The sequence below is a fragment of the Cyclopterus lumpus genome, chromosome 18 (assembly GCF_009769545.1).
Source record: "Cyclopterus lumpus isolate fCycLum1 chromosome 18, fCycLum1.pri, whole genome shotgun sequence".
Lineage (NCBI taxonomy): Eukaryota > Metazoa > Chordata > Actinopteri > Perciformes > Cyclopteridae > Cyclopterus > Cyclopterus lumpus.
In genome coordinates, this window is record NC_046983.1 from 8,045,948 (window position 1) to 8,063,417 (window position 17,470).

The following is a 17,470-nucleotide window of genomic DNA, read 5'->3' on the forward strand; positions in this document are numbered from 1 at the left end:
ATGGCCGTCACGATTGGACAAATGAAGATGAGCATGATCGTCCATGCCAGGATGAGCGTGGTCATCGTCGTATGCAGCTGCCTTTGTCTCACGTTTACCGGTAAGGACATTTCATGGAACGATGGCTGCGTTTGTGTGGATTTCGCTCCATCTGTAATTTGGATGTAAGGTGTGTCGCCTTCCTTGGTGCTAATATCAACTTATTTTTCACTGTAAAGGAACTAATATACTGCCACTGTGCCATTTGAAATGAGATGCGATTGAGAGAAAGGGGGTAGGAAGAAAACAAATATATATATGAATATATATATATGTCTCTCTATCCTTTTGGTCCTTTTGGGTCCTTTTGGTCTTTTTGGGTCCTTTTGCTTGTTGGCTGCCTGTCCTCCCATAACTCTGTCTGCGCTAACACCTTTACCTATTTTCTGTTTGGCTGCCAAGAGGAGATTCTCTTCCACCTCCGTTGTCAAGCAAACACTTTGAATTGAAGCGTTTTTGCACTACAGGAATCGGATCAGATAGCGTTTGACATCCCACTGCACTCTGTCAGCTCAGTTAAATTGGTATTGATTTTTTTTTTTATTTGTTGATAAAATCATAATTAGAATCGATTTGGGATGGCTAGATCTTATTTGAGATCAGCTTGACGATCTTTGCCTTTGGCCTTTCGACCCCTCAATGGGAGTGGAAAGGAAAAGCTGCCCCGGTTGTTGACCTCCACAGGGGTTCATGTGTATTGTTCTTGTATTTCCCCAAAGAAGAGACACAAAGAAGGGGGGGGGGTGGGGGGGGGGGGGGATAAATAGATGTTTAACTTGATTATCTGGAAAATCTGGAAAAGAAACCAAGACCACCTTATTCTGGAACATATAATGAGTCATATTAACACACCATTGTTTGGTAATCAGAGTCTATTTCAGTCCCAGATGGAGCCGGTATCCGAGACATGCCTTTGATCCCGTTCCCCTGCTGCATATCAATTACATTAGCTCAGTCATCTTTGCTACTCATCGTACGCCACCTGCCCCGCTGACTGCTTCGACCGCATGTCTGTCTGTCCTTCCCCGTCTTTTCAACATATTGTTTTGTCACACGTGTGGAATGAAAGTCAGTCCGTCATCAGTCGGGACTAACGCGCATCTTTGGGAGTGGAGTGCCAAATACAAAAAATGTTCTGTTGCTGGGGATCCTCTTTATTATATACACTATGCTGTTTGCATGACACCATTATAATCTGAATCAGTGCACCCATACTGAGTAGACATGAGCATACACAGTATATTTTTAGCAGGCATCATCCCAGGGGGAATTGAACCCCTAACCACTGTAGGCCTGGCTCACTGATCCGCAGACATGCTGTGTTCTTGGTGTCGGTGGCATGTGCTTTGGTTGCCCTGTACTTTATCCCATGTTAACCGCTTTGGTCTTTTATTTTACTTTACTCATACATTTACTCATGAATAAATTACAGGAAAAAACTACAACATGAACTCCAGATAGCAGGATTGATCTGATTCTTTATGGTAGTCATGTTTTATTTTCTTTTAAATCTTAGTTTCAGAGGGTTTCCTGAACAGAATTAAGTAACTTTTTACAAAGAAAAAGTCTAATACGGGGCAAACAATTGTTATCATTCATTGTTTATATTATACATTTCATTTTATTTAATTATATAGGCCTACAGAAATTTCACGAATATGAGGTTTTACTGTCCTCGATGGACTGGCGGCCTGTCCAGGGTGTCCCCTGCCTTCGCCCTATGTCAGCTGGGATAGGCTCCAGCGCTCCCGCGACCCTAATGAGGATAAGCGGTATTGAAAATGGATGGATGGATGGAGGTTTTACTGTCAAAATATGTGTTTCTAAAATTATTAAAACATTCACTGTTTTTAATATCATCTGAAAACATTTTTATCTAAGATGTTCTGTGAAGAAGGGAAACATCTAGAATAAATACATGGAAATAATACTAGTTCTGGTAATGTTACTGATCTAAAAGGTAAACAAATTGACGTGTTGGTATACCAACATATTACTAGCATAATAACAGTACATGGCTTGTAGTTGACTTTTATCCTGAAACAACATCAGTCTGGAAAAACAAAATGTCAAAATATTTTTTCCATTGATTTTTTCTTAGTGAGGACTTTAAAGGGTTTCAACACTATAAGAAAACTGACAGGCATATAATGTGTTTCTGCACTGTTAGATCTATTGTATTTTATTGCATGCTTCTTCTATGATTATATGTAAATTACAATGTCAAAAAGTAACGTATCTTTAATTTAATCAAGTGTTTTTTTTGTGTATTTCACATATGAGACGTTATATTTCAAACAAAACAAAGCAAGAACAAAAACAGCGCAGCCCTTCTTCCCTTGTGTTTTTCCTTCCGATGTCTTTATTGCCTTTCATTTGTTCAATCACCTTTTATTTCCCGGGTGCTGGCGGCGGCACCACATCCAGTCGGTATGTCTTCCCCCTCATCATTTGTGTCTCTCTGCATCGGCTCTTTCATCCAGGAGCCTCAGAAACAGAGCGGAGGCTCCATCGAAAGCTGTTTGAGAACTACAACATGAAAGTCAGACCAGCTCCTTACTGGGAGGACAAGGTGATGGTGCGAGTGGGGATGACCCTCTCACAGCTCGTCAGCCTGGTAAATACACACACACACACACACACACACACACACACACACTCTATTGGCCATATCGCCAATCATATATAAGAAGATATGGTGGCATCACGACCACGTCTCATCACGTCTCTCTTTCTCTGTCTCTCTATATCGCCGCAGAACGAGAAGAACGAAGAGATGACGACTAACGTGTTCATGAACCTGGTATGAGGATGAAAGCATTCATCTTCATCCCTGAGCCTCGCTCGACTGCACACATATTTTTCCTGCTTTATCTCTCTCATGCTCTGTCTCACTCTTTCCTCACTAATTAGAATTCAGGACGGCTTGGGTGTTTGTGACCGTCTAGGTCAGCGGGGTTTAAATGACTTACCAAAGACGGGATAAACTAGGATGCACATGACATCAGGGCACCGGAGTCATGATTTCCCTTCTTGCCTGCTCCTCCCCCATGCCCGTTATTCACTTTTCTTTTCTTTTTTTCTCTTCTCTTAATTCCCTCCCGTCCTTCCATCCGTCCTTCCTTTCCTTCCTAGGCATGGACAGACTACAGGTTGTCATGGAACCCAGAGGACTATGATGACATTACAGTTGTGAGGATTCCTCCCAACAAGGTGTGGCGTCCTGATGTCTACCTCATAAACAAGTGAGTGTCATCCATATTGCCAACAATGCAAACATGCAACAGGAATGTCAATCTGGCAGTTGGTCGGTCCATCACTCGTTAAAGATTGAAATATTTTTTACAGACCAGTGTGCAGGATTCACTACACAATTATTGTGGCCAAAATATATATATATATATATATATATATATATATATATATATATATATATATATATATATAAAAAAGAAACAGTGTTTGAAAGTGGAGGGAGTCTGTGTTCATGAAAATAATTAAGGTGCTTGTAATTTACATTATTTTATCATATGTGAATTATTAACATGATATTATTGTTTCATCTTAAAATATCACAGCTACAGTCAACCACGTAATAACCGCAACATGCACTATTATGTTTTCATTAGTGTATAATCAGTCCATTGAAGTCGCAGCTTGAATGTGGTGGCGCACTTGGAAAGCTTTATTGTTCGTTCATGTTCTAACGACGGGTGATTTGAAACATGGAGGCGGCGATACATCCTGCAGCTGATCAGCCCAATACACCCCTGTGTCAACGGCTATTCCCAATGTTAACATGTCTGTGTATGTTCATATCTCCATGTTTTCCCTGAATAATATTATCAGCCATGTACGGAAGTAAAATGTATGATTTCCTATTTTGTGGCATACTAGCATGTCTAAGATACGAGCTCTGTCTCTCCCGACAGTAACGACGGTCAGTTTGACGTGGCTCTGTACGTCAACGTCCTGGTTTACAGTGACGGGACAGTCAACTGGCTTCCGCCAGCCATCTTCCGCAGCTCCTGCTCTCTAGAGGTACTATGGCAAGCCAGGAAGGCCAATTTATGGCCCGATTGTACCACTCTTAAATATGCAATAATACCTTAGGTATTTATCTTGTGTGAAAACTCACCTTTAGGAGACGATGAAGCATTTGGTAATGTCCACTCCCACAGGTGTCGTACTTCCCGTTTGACTGGCAGAACTGCAGCATGGTTTTCCGTTCGTACACCTACGACGCCTCTGAGGTGGAGCTGCAGTACATTCTGGACGACGAAGGCAAAGAGATTCAGGAGATTGTTATCGATAAGAACGCTTTCACTGGTTGGTGCCTGCATTGACCTCATCCGGAAGCTATAGCCTGTTTTCCCTATTCCTTACCACCATATTACTGCATGCTCTAAATATTGTGTCTATTGTGTGTGTCTATTTCTCCACAGAAAACGGAGAGTGGGCCATCTGTCACAAACCCTCCAGAAAGAACATTAAGGAGGACCTGTACGAGGACATCACCTTCTACCTCATCATAGAGAGGAAGCCTCTTTTCTACATCATCAACATCATCGTGCCCTGCATCCTCACCAGCGTGTTGGCTATATTTGTCTTCTACTTGCCCCCCGGAGCAGGTCAGCACGCCCGACATGCTCCGATACTGTAACTACACAGCATCTAGATGGAATGTAGGAAGGGAGACTGCCCCTTGACACAGAGTCTATTGGCATGACAGGAAGCATGTGTCTAATACAGACTACTTCCTGAGGCAGGAAGAAATGTGTTGATGTACTATAGATTGAAGGAAAGGACCGTAATTAGGAATCTGGCTGGATTTTAAGAAGATGTTTCACTGACATAGCATAGGAAAATATAGATTCAACAGGAAGCAACGAGACTGTTGGCAGATAATTGGCAGCGGAGCAATATTTCTGCTTCACTGTTCAAATAAATTCTTCCTTTTGTCTGCAGGAGAGAAGATGACTCTCTCCATTTCTGTCCTCATCGCTCTGACTGTTTTCATGCTTCTGCTGGCTGACAGGGTCCCCGAGACTTCCCTTGGCATCCCAATTATTGTCAACTACGTCATGTTCACCATGATCCTGGTCACTTTCTCTGTCATCCTAAGCGTAGTTGTCCTCAATCTGCACCACCGAACGCCCAGCACACACATCATGCCGAGCTGGGTTCGAAAGGTGAGGCGAAGTTTGAAGAAATTCACTGTGCACCCACCTTTGAGGAACCTGATTTATCAGATGTATTTACATCAAATGGGCAGGTGTTCATTCACTTCCTGCCCAAGTACATCGGCATGATGAGGCCAAACCCGGAGGAGCCTCTGTTGAAGGAGGAGTCCGGTGATGACTCGCCCATCCGAAGCTTCAACGGCAGGCAGCCTGGAGGAGAGTACTTCTTTCGAAAGATCAACCCTGACCTCGTCATACCCTGGAGGGGCCGGTAGGTCAATCAGCTGAACCATAGTTCATCGTGTCTTATTTGATCGGAATGGAAAAAGTACATTGGAAAAGCTGTGAACTGGGAGTTTGTTCCATCGATACAGTGTTTTCTAATAGCTGACTAACTAAAGGAGAGTTATTAGAAGGTTGCTCGCAACCTCTTTTAAAAGAATGAAGCCTAAATAAACAGAAGCATGAAATGTCCAAATAGATGAATCACTCAGTTTTTTTCTTTTTCTTTTTAACATCTTACATCAATACAATCAACTCTACTAGTCACGACGATACATGTCGATTTTTTAAATACTGATTTCCTTTTCGTGAAAGTATTTCAAAACCTTCTGGAAAATGTCAAGTAAGTGTTCTGTCTTTTCAAATGTAGGCTTCCCAACACGGTTGACTACAGCGTGCACCAGGGTGATACGCAGACAGAGGTGTAATAAAGAAATGCATTTTGTCCTGCCTTCATAAAAGCACAATAATAAATGTGTCACATGTATTTATCATTTCTTGTGTGCGCAAGGAACAATAAAATCTCCAAAAGGCTCCAAAGATAAACCAAGCTCCTGGGTTGAGTTAACGGGAGACGTTAACTGCCAAAAAGTTTATAGTGCCTATATTCTTACCTGTCAAGACTCTTAAACACCACTAGACCTGAAATAAAACCCATCAGAGTCATTCATCCTGATCCAGCCCCCCTTCCCCACTGCTAAGATGTGCTGATCCTGACGCCACACTAGCAGAAAGCCATTTCTATTAATGTTAATAAAATCCAGCGCAGGCATGAATCTTCTTTTTAGAGTGTGCCAAAGAGTGAATGTTGTATCTGATGCCAGGCGGGCTATTACAGTAAGGTACACAGTGTGCTAGACATGGCAGAAATACAGCCGTCGCCACAGCAGCTCAGCTGTAAAGGCGGCAACAGTATGTGCACTTCCTTCAGCATCCCATATTGAATGCACAGGACCGATGGAAAAGAAGGTTGAGGGATTCAGCTGGATAACACCAAATGGATTAAACTAGTAATTCATACTTGTTTATGTTATTATTATTATCATTAAGTTTTGCTACACCCTGATTTCTGAGTTTTAGTGTTGGTCCAAGATGTATAGGATGTTTGAGGGTAACTTATTCAATGAAAAGTGTATTTAAAATGTTGGACCTCCATAAGTCTGGTCGCCACTTTGGCCCGGACTGAAATATCGTAACAACTATTCGATGGGTTGCCATGACTGAATGATTGGAACTTTGGGGATCCTCTGACTTTTCTTCGAGCACCACAACGAGGTTAACATGTTGTGGTCTGGAACGATATGCTTCAGCAATCCAATGGCGACATTTGGTCCAGTCTGTTTGTTAAGCGCAAATTAGCAAATGTTAGAACATTAGCATATTTGCGTCGTCATTGTCACCATGCAAGCGTACTGACGTTAGCATTTAGCTCAAAGTGCAGCTGTGCAGCCCTGCTAGCTAGCTGCAGCATAAGAGAAGATGGCGATACGAGACATTTTCTTTTACTTTCTTGAAGCCATTTCTGGTGCAATTGCCTTATTTTGCAATTACCTTGTTTTGCTGTGTTTCTGTACTGTACTGACTTTTTCCCTCAGCTTATACAGGATTTGAGTTTCTGTAGTTGGTGCTGTTTAACCTTGATATTCTGAACCGTAGCCCAGGCGTTTACAGCAACACATCTTAAAGGAACAGTGTGTAACATTTAGGTGGATAAATTGGCAGAAACGGAATATAATATTTATAGCTATGTTTTAATCTGTGTATAATAAACTGAACCTTAAGAATCGCTTTGTTAGCTTAAAAAAAAGACATTTAATTATACATGTGGGTCATCTTCCACAGAGTCCGCCATGTTGCAACCCAGAATGGACAAACTGAACACTGGCGAGGGGCTTACGTGTTTTTACGTTTTCTGAATGTAGAGATTTGTTTCCGAAACCCGGTATTAAACGGGTTAAATTATTAAAGATCGGAGTATTGATAAGCCCCAACGTTACTGGGGTTTTCATTAGTGCTTTTGCATGTTTAATGTCAGTTATTATCACGCTGCAGCGCACATCTCCTCTGCTCTCTCTGTCGGGGCTGAGCTTCTCCAACTACAAACACACACACACAGACACAAACACACACACACAAGGCTGTGGTGGAGCCGGTGAAGTGAGGAGTGACGGCAACTTCACTCATTACAGTTACTGCGATAAAACACTCACGACTAAAAAGCCCAAACTTTATCAATACATCTGTTCAACACACATGAACATGTAAACAATGGTCAAAACCTCATCCAACCCTCCACACCTGAAGGCCACCGTAGTTCTCCGACACGCTTAGAAAGTGGCTCAGCTGAAGGCTATTTAGTTGATTGCAATCTGCAACACACCACTGGATGCCATTAAATCTGACACGCTGTTCCTTTAAGGCTTTAATGAACTGAGCAGAGCATAACGTCCATCAACTTGTTATCTTAATCACAGCCGGACACTGCACTGTTACGCCAGCTCAGCAAAAAAGATGTGCAAACAACTATACGTTATACTACTAATACGTATTAACAATATGTGAGATTATTTTAATTTTATTTTTTATAAAAATGTTTACTGGTGACTACTCATATTCATGTGCAAATACAAGCAAATCCTAGTGAGGTGGCTATTGTGCAAAACCAATTGCAATAGTGTGTTGCTTACTGTACTGTCCCTCTAAGCATACTGACTTCACTCGGACCTCAGCCTTGCCACCCAAGCACTGGCATCATAAACGGCTCCACAGTCCCCTGAATCAGGCCCTTTGCTGGGCATCTCTCATCCCGTTCCAAAGGCATCATATTCAGCCCGGGCTAAGCCCCACACCCACGTCCACAGTCGCCAGCCACTAAGCCTCTGTTTAGTTTGGACATTAGGGGGTAATCCCACCGAAAGGAGGTGGAGGCAGCGTGAGGAATAGATAGGGCTAGACGAGTGGAAGGGAAGGCCTTCTGATGAGTGATCGGGGCAGAGGAGGGCTTTGACGTTTTTTAATATGGATGAGACGGCGGGGTCGGGCAACCATCCCTGGTCCGTGTCGCGTTGTTGTTACATTCATTAATCTCTCTTTATCTTGTTATTCTGTCAGAGACCGACTTAGAAGCCAGGTTTCCTTATATGTGCATTTTTAATCGGGCCGTATTATGAACCAATCTATTGCTCAATGACCGCATGTATGTTTATATGCAGCACATACTGTACATGTGATTATATAAGGATGTGTGTGTGTCTGTGTGTGTGTGTGTGTGTGTGTGTGTGTGTGTGTGTGTGTGTGTGTGTGTGTGTGTGTGTGTGTGTGTGTGTGTGTAAGAGTGAGAGGGGCCACATGTTTCTGCGGTAATGAATACAAGCAGTGGAATGTGGATGGCATGCAGCATGTCGAGCACCACATAGTCCGCCCTGAGCCATGGCCACACAAGCACACACACGCACACACACCATTCCTGCAGGAGCTCATCGGTCCCTCATTTTTATTGTCCCGCAAGTCCATCTGTTGTCACACCGTCTCCCTGTGACTCCGATAAGTCGCTGTGCTTCTTCAGCGACGCCTTCCCCTCCCGTCGCTGACGGAGGTTCTTGCACATTCATAACATTATGCGCACCCCATATACACTATGTGCATCGGCATGCACGGACTGCAGACATGGACTGAGGTGCCATTCCGACATGTGCCCCGTAAAAATGTTTTTTTATTCTGGAGAGTGTCTCGTATTCGTTAGCGTGTCCCATCATCTACCTGCTGCAACCAGCTAAGTCGCACCAGGATGGAACCGATGGCTCTGTGAGAATCACTTTCTTTGACTTCTCCTGTGCATTCAACACCATCCAACCACTGCTGCTGAGTGAGAAGCTGCGGGTCAACGCGTCCACCGTCTGCTGGATCACTGACTACCTCACAGGCAGACCACAGGATGTCCGACTGGGCCGTGAGCTGTCTGGGACGGTGGTCCGTGATGTTGGAGCCCCACAGGGAACCTTCCTGTTCACCCTTTACACCACTGACTTCCAGTACAACTCAGGGTCATGCCATCTGAAGACGTTCTCTGAAGACTCTGCAGTGCTCGGGTGTATAAATGGTAGAGGGGAAGTGGAGTAGGGGGCAGTAGTGGATGACTTTGTGGAGTGGGCCGGTAGAAATCACCTGCTTCTGAACGTGGCCAAGACCAGAGAGACGGTGGTGGACTTCAGGAGGAAGACGACAGCTCCACAACCGCTGAGAGTTCTGGGAGAGGATGTGGACATGGTGGAGGAGGATGTGGACATGGTGGAGGAGGATGTGGACATGGTGGAGGAGTACAGGTTCCTCAACAGACTGAACTGGAAGGCCCACATCAACGCTGTGTACAAGAAGGGGAGGAGGCGACTCTTTTTCTTGAGGAAACTTGGATCCTTCGATGTGTGCAGCAAGATGTTGGAGATGTTCTGCCAGTCTGTTTCCCCTGGGGATGAATAAAGTACATATCTAATCTCATCTAAAATACGCACACACAAAAAAATAAAGAAATTAGAAAAGTGACTATTGTAAAAAGATAAAATGTTCAGCTGACACTGAGGGAATACAAAACGTTTTCACAAGAGGTGAGGGGTGAACGGGACGACGATGGGAAGCACGGGACAGCAGGAGGAAGTGGAATGTGTGGCAAACCATTATCACTCTATTTAAGTGTTTGCTTCGACCTGTGTGGTCAGACACGAGCGCCTGTGACCCGACCTGCTGTGTAACACCGAGTATACTGGTGGGTCAAGTATGCATAAATAAATGAGGAGCGAGTCTGAACACGGAGGGTTTGAAGGCCGCTTGCACACACATTCTGTGTGACTCTTTTTTTTCCACCTCAACATCTGGTTGGTTAACAAAGTAGAGATTCTTGAAATGCCTCAGATGTAATATCAAAGTTATTTATCCGTAGTTGCGAACAAAAGCATGAAGGCACTGCAAACACGCCGCGTATGAGACTCTCGCTCCTCGCATGTTTTGCTTTGCGGAACAGCCGTGTGAGGCGAAGAATGAAGGGGTCAGAGGTCACATGAATGTGGACCCCCGGTGTTGTGTCAGTGTCACCCTTGCGTCTGTGCTGCTGCTGCCACTCAGTGTTCAGGGGATCTGCATGGTCTAGAGGACACGTACTGTACGTGAGGGAGCGGCCATGCTAACTGTCCTCCGCTTCGAGTCAGGGGGGGTGAATAATGCTGCGCTCGTGACTCGTGACACGCGCAACATAAATCTGAGCTTATTGAGCATTTTTTCACTTCTCCCAGAGGACACGCACCCGAATATTGCTGCTACAACCAAATGTCCCCCTGGGGATGAATACATTGTCTAGCTATCTCTCTATTAGCATGACATTCTCAAATCTGCATGCGTTTCTTTTGGAAACAGCATTTTATTGTTATTAATTACAGTGGATATATGGACAAACTAAGACTAACTATCAAATAAAAGGCAACGAATGAATTAATCATACAAATAATCAGCACAAAACAGTTAATAGATGTTTTCTATTTATATTTGCTGCTTATAATTTGTAATATTTACAACATGCACTTTTGTGTTCAATTCTGAAAAAATAATAAAATAGAGGGAGGTAATTAAAGGAGATTTTGTGCAACAAATGACTTAGGTTGGCACTTAGTAACACATAATTAAAAGCATAAGAAGTATTCATTCTGAATGTTATGCGTATTCGCTTTCTGAAAGAGTTTGATCTGAAGACTGATACCACTCTAGTGTCCAGCTTAGCTTTGCACACAAAATGTAGTCGAGCAGGGGAACTCCACCTTACCCACTATTCTAACCATCACTTATTATTATCTTCATCATAATTAGCATTACTGTTATGATTAGCCAGAAAGCGAACGAGTGTATTTCCCAAAATGCAAACAACTGTTCATACAAAGCATTAAAACCTTTGTAAAACTAGATGTGCGTATTCAAACATAGTCTTGTAGTATTGTAAAGACAGATGTGTTTAACAGTGACGTGTTAAAGACACACGCCGCAGGTGCATAACATTTGTTTTGGAAACTTGGATAGAGGTTTGAAAGACTTTCCACTTCTGTGTTGAAAGGTGCGAGAGCACGGTGCAGCTCCAGAGGCTCCCGGACACTGACAGCTTCTGTCTGGTCCTCCCTCCCAACCTGAAGTCGGCCATCGCTGCCGTGACCTACATGGCGGAGCAGCTGAAGAAGCAGGACACGGACGACACGGTGAGAAGGAAATGTGCACGTCGCACGCCGTGAGGCTGCTTGTCGTTCCGTCTGTCTGCGGAGCTCCAAACAGGCCCCCAACAATGTCCATGTGCCATTGCATACATGCAGCACATTGCTGACTCAGTGCTTACAGGAAGTGCTTTAGTGTGTGTGTGTGTGTCTCCTCCAGATGACAGGGGACTGGCAGTACATCGCCCTCGTGGTGGACCGCCTCTTCCTGTGGCTGTTCGTCATCATCACCACCCTGGGCACCCTGGCCATGTTCTTGGACGCCAGTTTCAACTACACGCCCGACAACCCCTTCCCTTAGAAGGCAAACGCAAGAACACACAAGTGCCGGTCGACAGCTCGGTGCATCGTTTTGGTTCGCCACTTCTTCTCACCGGTGATTTGTCCGAGATCACCGGATCTGACTTTCCATTCAAATAAACCTATTCCATGTTTCTGTGGCGAGCCGGTGAAGCGTCCCCTGAGGCCTGCACGTGCAGAAAGTAGAGCCGTGTGCACACAGCCTGCATGGTGACACACTCCATGTACGGATGTGTAGGAGGTAGTTCTGGTAACACTCATTTGCATTATGCTTTGTCTCAATCACGTGGTAATTGTTTGCTTGAAATACATTTTTTCTCGTAAGTGACCGTTTGTGCCGTCTGTACTTTGTGGAGCGGGGGGATAGTTGTGTTGGCCCGTGGGCAGTAGGGGGCAGCCACATCACGGCCATTCAAGAGATGAGGACGCTGCTGCTGAAAGGGCTGCCAAAGGTAGTCTTTAGTCTTGAAATGTCTCCCATTGTATATGAATATAAGAAGGTGCAACATTGTGTTGTTATTGGGGCTCCCTCCCCCAAACATAAGTCACATCAATATGTAAGATACATACCGTGAATGACTTGAACTCAGACAGTGGTAGAATACTCGCACAAAAAGAAGCCGGGTCCGCGAGTCTCACCGGTCAATCTTTGATGACTCCTTCACCGGCAGCTCTTTTTTAATAAATCACGTAAAAAAAGGTTGGAAGTGCCGTGCAGAAAGTTGGAACCTAAAATGTAATTAAAGCGATAGAAATTTGGAGCACTGTAAAACAATTTCATGTGATTAAAAGCTTTCATCGCAAGTCCTTCTCACAACTGAGATTTATAAAGGCCGCACACCCAGCCTGGCCGACGCCGACATGGCAATACGGATTTAATCAGGTGATTTAAAAATTCAGCTGGCTCTTAAAGTGTATGACAACCAAATGATTGAAGGCGCTCGTGGTAAGAAGCCCAATGATGAATTAGAACAGCTGTAATGTGGACTTGGCAGAAGGAAGCGAATACAGACATTAAGGGAAACGTGATTGTAATCTACAAAAGTCAGATCAGGTAAGACGGTTTAAAAGGAGTGGAGCTTGAACACATGGCCATGCATTGCAATATATATAATTCAGAGATGGGACATTAAGAAATAAAAGGACATTAGAGAGTTTAAACAATATTGTGACCACAGGACGGGACTTCAGGGAAACTAGTTGGTAGTTTATAGAATGCAGGCAGGATTAGGAAATAGGCTGGATTTTGTTCTTTCTTTCTTAACCTACTTAATTACTTTTCTGAATGTGCTGACTAATTACATCAAGTCATTTTGAGACATAAATAACCTTATGATGAATTAACCACATGGTAAAGTCTATTTGTGTATACTCTCGGGTGAATTATATCCAGGACAAATGAAAAGTACTGAGTATTTTCTCATATTATTAGGAACTTAAAGCAAAAGTGAAGATTATGGAGAAAACAATATGTAATTCTTGCCACGGGGACAGCAGCATGTAATATAAATCAACATGATAAATGCATTTTACAGGACAGGTGGCAACATTAAGGCCCATAATAATGAATTAGTGTGCATCAACTGCAATATAAATTGTGAAGTCTACATAACCTCATTGATATTTATATCATTGGTTATAATAACCATATGGGAAATCAACATATTGAATATTGGAGAGGAGTTATGACTGATTAATTTATTGATATTACATTGATATCCTGATATGATTTTGGATGTCAAAATGTAGATTAAGTGTTTAAAAGTCTGCTTTACAGTAAAGTGGTGTAATTTAGTTTTATTTGTTGTAACTGTTCTAGCTGTTCTATTATTCTCTTTTCTCTACTTCTATATATATGTTTAGATTGTTCAACTTTACTCAGTAGTGTAAGTGCTTTTATTGAAGATATGTGGCCTCAATGGAAGACATCTGGGAAGATGGAGGAACTTTATACAGACCAAGTGAGAGAGCATCTTCTCTGCGCTGAAGCTCTGAGGACATGTTTTTGCTCATAACCAGCAGCGTTCTAGTAAATGTTGTTAAAAAAAATGATCTTATACAAGTTCTAAAAAAGTCATAAATTAGTCATAGCACAGTACGTTGATAGAAAAGGCATTGTGTGTTGACAAAACCTCCTTGTATAGTATGACGAGATTCTCCTTCACTTCCATGTATTTGCTCAAAGGGGGTTCATGTCTGCCAATTTTATTATGAAAATAAAAAACACAAAACTTCTCGGTTGCTCTACGACATCTCGACAACACTTGGACAATCTAAAGGTTGGTTTAGATTGTCCAAGTATAACACAAAACATGGGAGGTATATTTGGTCATGCATTAATAATCTGATCACAATGTGCCCATGTAATGATGACTGGGGCTAAACATGACTTCAATGTAATTACATTTAAGCCCCTTTAAATCACAACATGACTCTCAATAGTTAAATGGAGACCTTCACTGTCTGTCAGGACAATAAGTTGGCAACAAAGGTAACAAATAGTCAAATAAAATGTCCAGGTCCTGAAGTGGGTTCAACACATAACCTGGGTCTATAGCTACACCACATCCCAATAAAAAAGACACAAATCCTGAATAAATATCTTTTCAATAACTAATCATTTGACTGCTATTAACCATGTATGAACATGTGTTTTTAGGAAACGCTAAATTACCTATTTCTGTGACATTGACATTTGGTATCTAGCTTCAATTATAGGACTTTGATGCCAATTAAAAATGTCCATGATACATGAGTTGAAGAAGATTTCGGTGGATTTGTCTTTGTTATAATATTTTCTTATAATATTTATTTATAATATTTCAGTCCTTTTTTACCTAGTAGACCTATACCGTGAAGGACTATTGAGATACCCTACTTACTCATTTTGAAAGTAGCGGTGATGCTTCTCATCACTCTCATATCCTCGTCCACGGCCCTATTCTCATTAAACAGTCATACATGATAAATGACTAAATAATATAGATAATATGACTAAACCAACAAATGAGCTTGCCTTGCATTCAATTCCTTTCCCAGCCCCACGTGCTTCTTTTTCTTCTTCATTGCTATGTCGGTTGGCAGACGTCGCCACTCCCGGACTGGAGTGTGTGTGCGCCTCGATCGCAGTATGACCGGAACGCTTGTTTGAGGTTTACAACATAATACATTCCACAGTTACACTGTCGCCATTTTCATGCTTGCTGAGGCGCAGCGTAACGGCACAGAGTCTGTGATTGTATTCATTGTGTCCAACTCTCTTAATATATTTCTACCCTGCACCGAGCACTTGCCAAGTTCTAGTGAGTCCACAAGACCAAGAACACAATCTATTGGTCCCGTCCTGCTGCTGCCGCACAAAAGCCAAGTCTTGTTGCATAAGGAGACTACGAGGTGGGGGGGCGGCCATACCCCTCATTTGTGCACCGAGAGCTTTTCAGGGGAAAAGCCGTGGGCCCAGCATGTTTTATTGCTAATGCCTCAGTGACTTCCAAGGGCACTTAAAGGACTTCAATCATTGGGTTTGCACTCCACTTGCTCACTTCAGACCCAGAGGAGGCCTCGGAAACGGGGGGGAGAGCCTCCGAGAGAAGGTTGTTAGTGTCCTTCTTTGGGCTGATTTAGCTGTTTTCTTGTCCAGCTCCTATTGAGTGTTAAGCAACGGCTAAACCAGCAAGACAAATGTGTGTTTACGCTTTCAAAAAAAAGAAATTAGTGAAAGGGAGCGATGAGGGGGGAGGGGGGGGAGCAATCTTCTTTTTGTGTCCTTTGCAATCCAGGACCTGGGTGGAAAGGCAGCCAAGGGGGCATCAGATAAATCAGGTTACCTCTGGCAACAGCACTGGTAGGGCTGGGTCTGCCCTTTGATCTTCGTCTTACTCGTCTTCCTCTTCACACATCTTCAGCGCTTTGTGCCTGCCTCTTGTTCATATGTTTTTCCTTATCGCCTTTCCTTTTTCATCTTTTCACATCCTACCTTGATCTGAACAAGTCGTTCAACCCTCACACCAACGCCGTCCTCCTCTTCCTCCTCCACCTCCGTATCAAAGTGAAGCAGATTCCTTGAGCTACGGGGTCATTCCCCCCCGGCAACAATGAGGCATTTGTGGGCCTCAACAGCAAATGCCTGGTTACAGTATCGGGGGAAAGAGTTATTGTGAGAGAAGAGGTGGGTGAAGGTGGGGAGGGGAGGGCAAGAATGTGAGAAAGTGAGAGAAGTGGAGGAGGAAAAGAGGGGGAACGGACCTGTGAGACTAAAGCCTCATTACATTATAAGTTGGAAATCCAGCCAGTAGGTGAGCGCATTCCCATTAACCTGGCAGTGGGGATAACGTCCACCGGGCTTATGGGTTATTACTTCCTCTTCCATTGCTGTAGCCCTATTGTTAAGCCACAGTGTGAAGTCACACACTACAGCGCCAAAAGCCTGATCTCTGATATGGACAATGCTTGCTATTGTCTCGTAGTTTTTTTCCCATTGATTGCAGGAAGGGGCTAATGGAATAAACATGTTGTCAAATATTAGTCAGTAACAAGAGGTTTAAAATGCTCCAGTTAAATTCATTGAGGAAAAAAACTATTTGGGATCATGTGCAACAAAAAGCACATTGCATTTTTACTAATTGTGTATTTGGATGTTTTGGTTTTCTGTTTTGGAGACTTAAAGCATGTGTTCTGGTGTTCTTCCACTGCAAACATGTGAACAGAAAATAATGTGCATGAAAAAGTCACACTTTATTCAATACACTGTGGATCGTAATAGTGTGGTCTTCCTCTTCTTCTACTTCTTCTTCTTCTTCTTCTTCTTCTTCCTCTTCTTCCTCTTCTTCTTCTTCTTCTTCTTCTTCTTCTTCATCACATTGCAGTCAGAGCTCAACTCCTAACCTGCACAGGGATTCCCCAGAATCCACTGAGGTCTGAACCATTGTTCTCCAATCTGACTGAAGAGTTGTCAACACAGAAGATTTCAATAAATGTAAGGTGGTAAAACTATTCCTTATGCTTTATAGTATACCACTGTGGTCATGTCAGAAACCATCTTTTCAATCGGAGAGACTTGTGGAGAAGCCTAGATCTCCACTTCTGAAGTGCTGATCTGAAGGTGAGTCCCGGCTGGATTGGACTCCGCATGATGGAGGGCACAGACGTTGGCCTCTGGGGCGGTGATGAATCAAGCATGGAACCCCACCAGGTCACATGCTGCATATCCAAATGCCACTAAAGGTGTTCAGCGGGTAGAAGCAGAAGGTGTGTACGTCCCACTGCTGAACAGCTCTACTGCAGCGTTCTCGTGACTTGACATTTAATCTGTCGTTTTCTTGTCTGGCAGTTTACCTCATTACCACACGACCAACAACAGGGAGGTCATGAATCTGCTCACTGCAGTGATTGGTGATCTGTGGTCAGGAGTTTAGTACTTTGTGC

At 43.2% G+C, this 17,470-nt stretch overlaps 1 protein-coding gene across 1 annotated transcript; it reads left to right on the forward strand.

Annotated features, from left to right (window-relative positions):
* Positions 1–12,047, forward strand: chrnb1l (cholinergic receptor, nicotinic, beta 1 (muscle) like). The gene is made up of 11 exons (XM_034557198.1): positions 1–100; positions 2,523–2,656; positions 2,798–2,842; positions 3,175–3,284; positions 3,972–4,080; positions 4,221–4,368; positions 4,485–4,670; positions 5,008–5,231; positions 5,315–5,493; positions 11,596–11,734; positions 11,907–12,047. Exons 1-11 carry the CDS (start codon positions 1–3, stop codon positions 12,045–12,047), a joined length of 1,515 nt encoding a protein of 504 aa, XP_034413089.1.
* Positions 12,048–17,470: the final 5,423 nt, after the last annotated feature.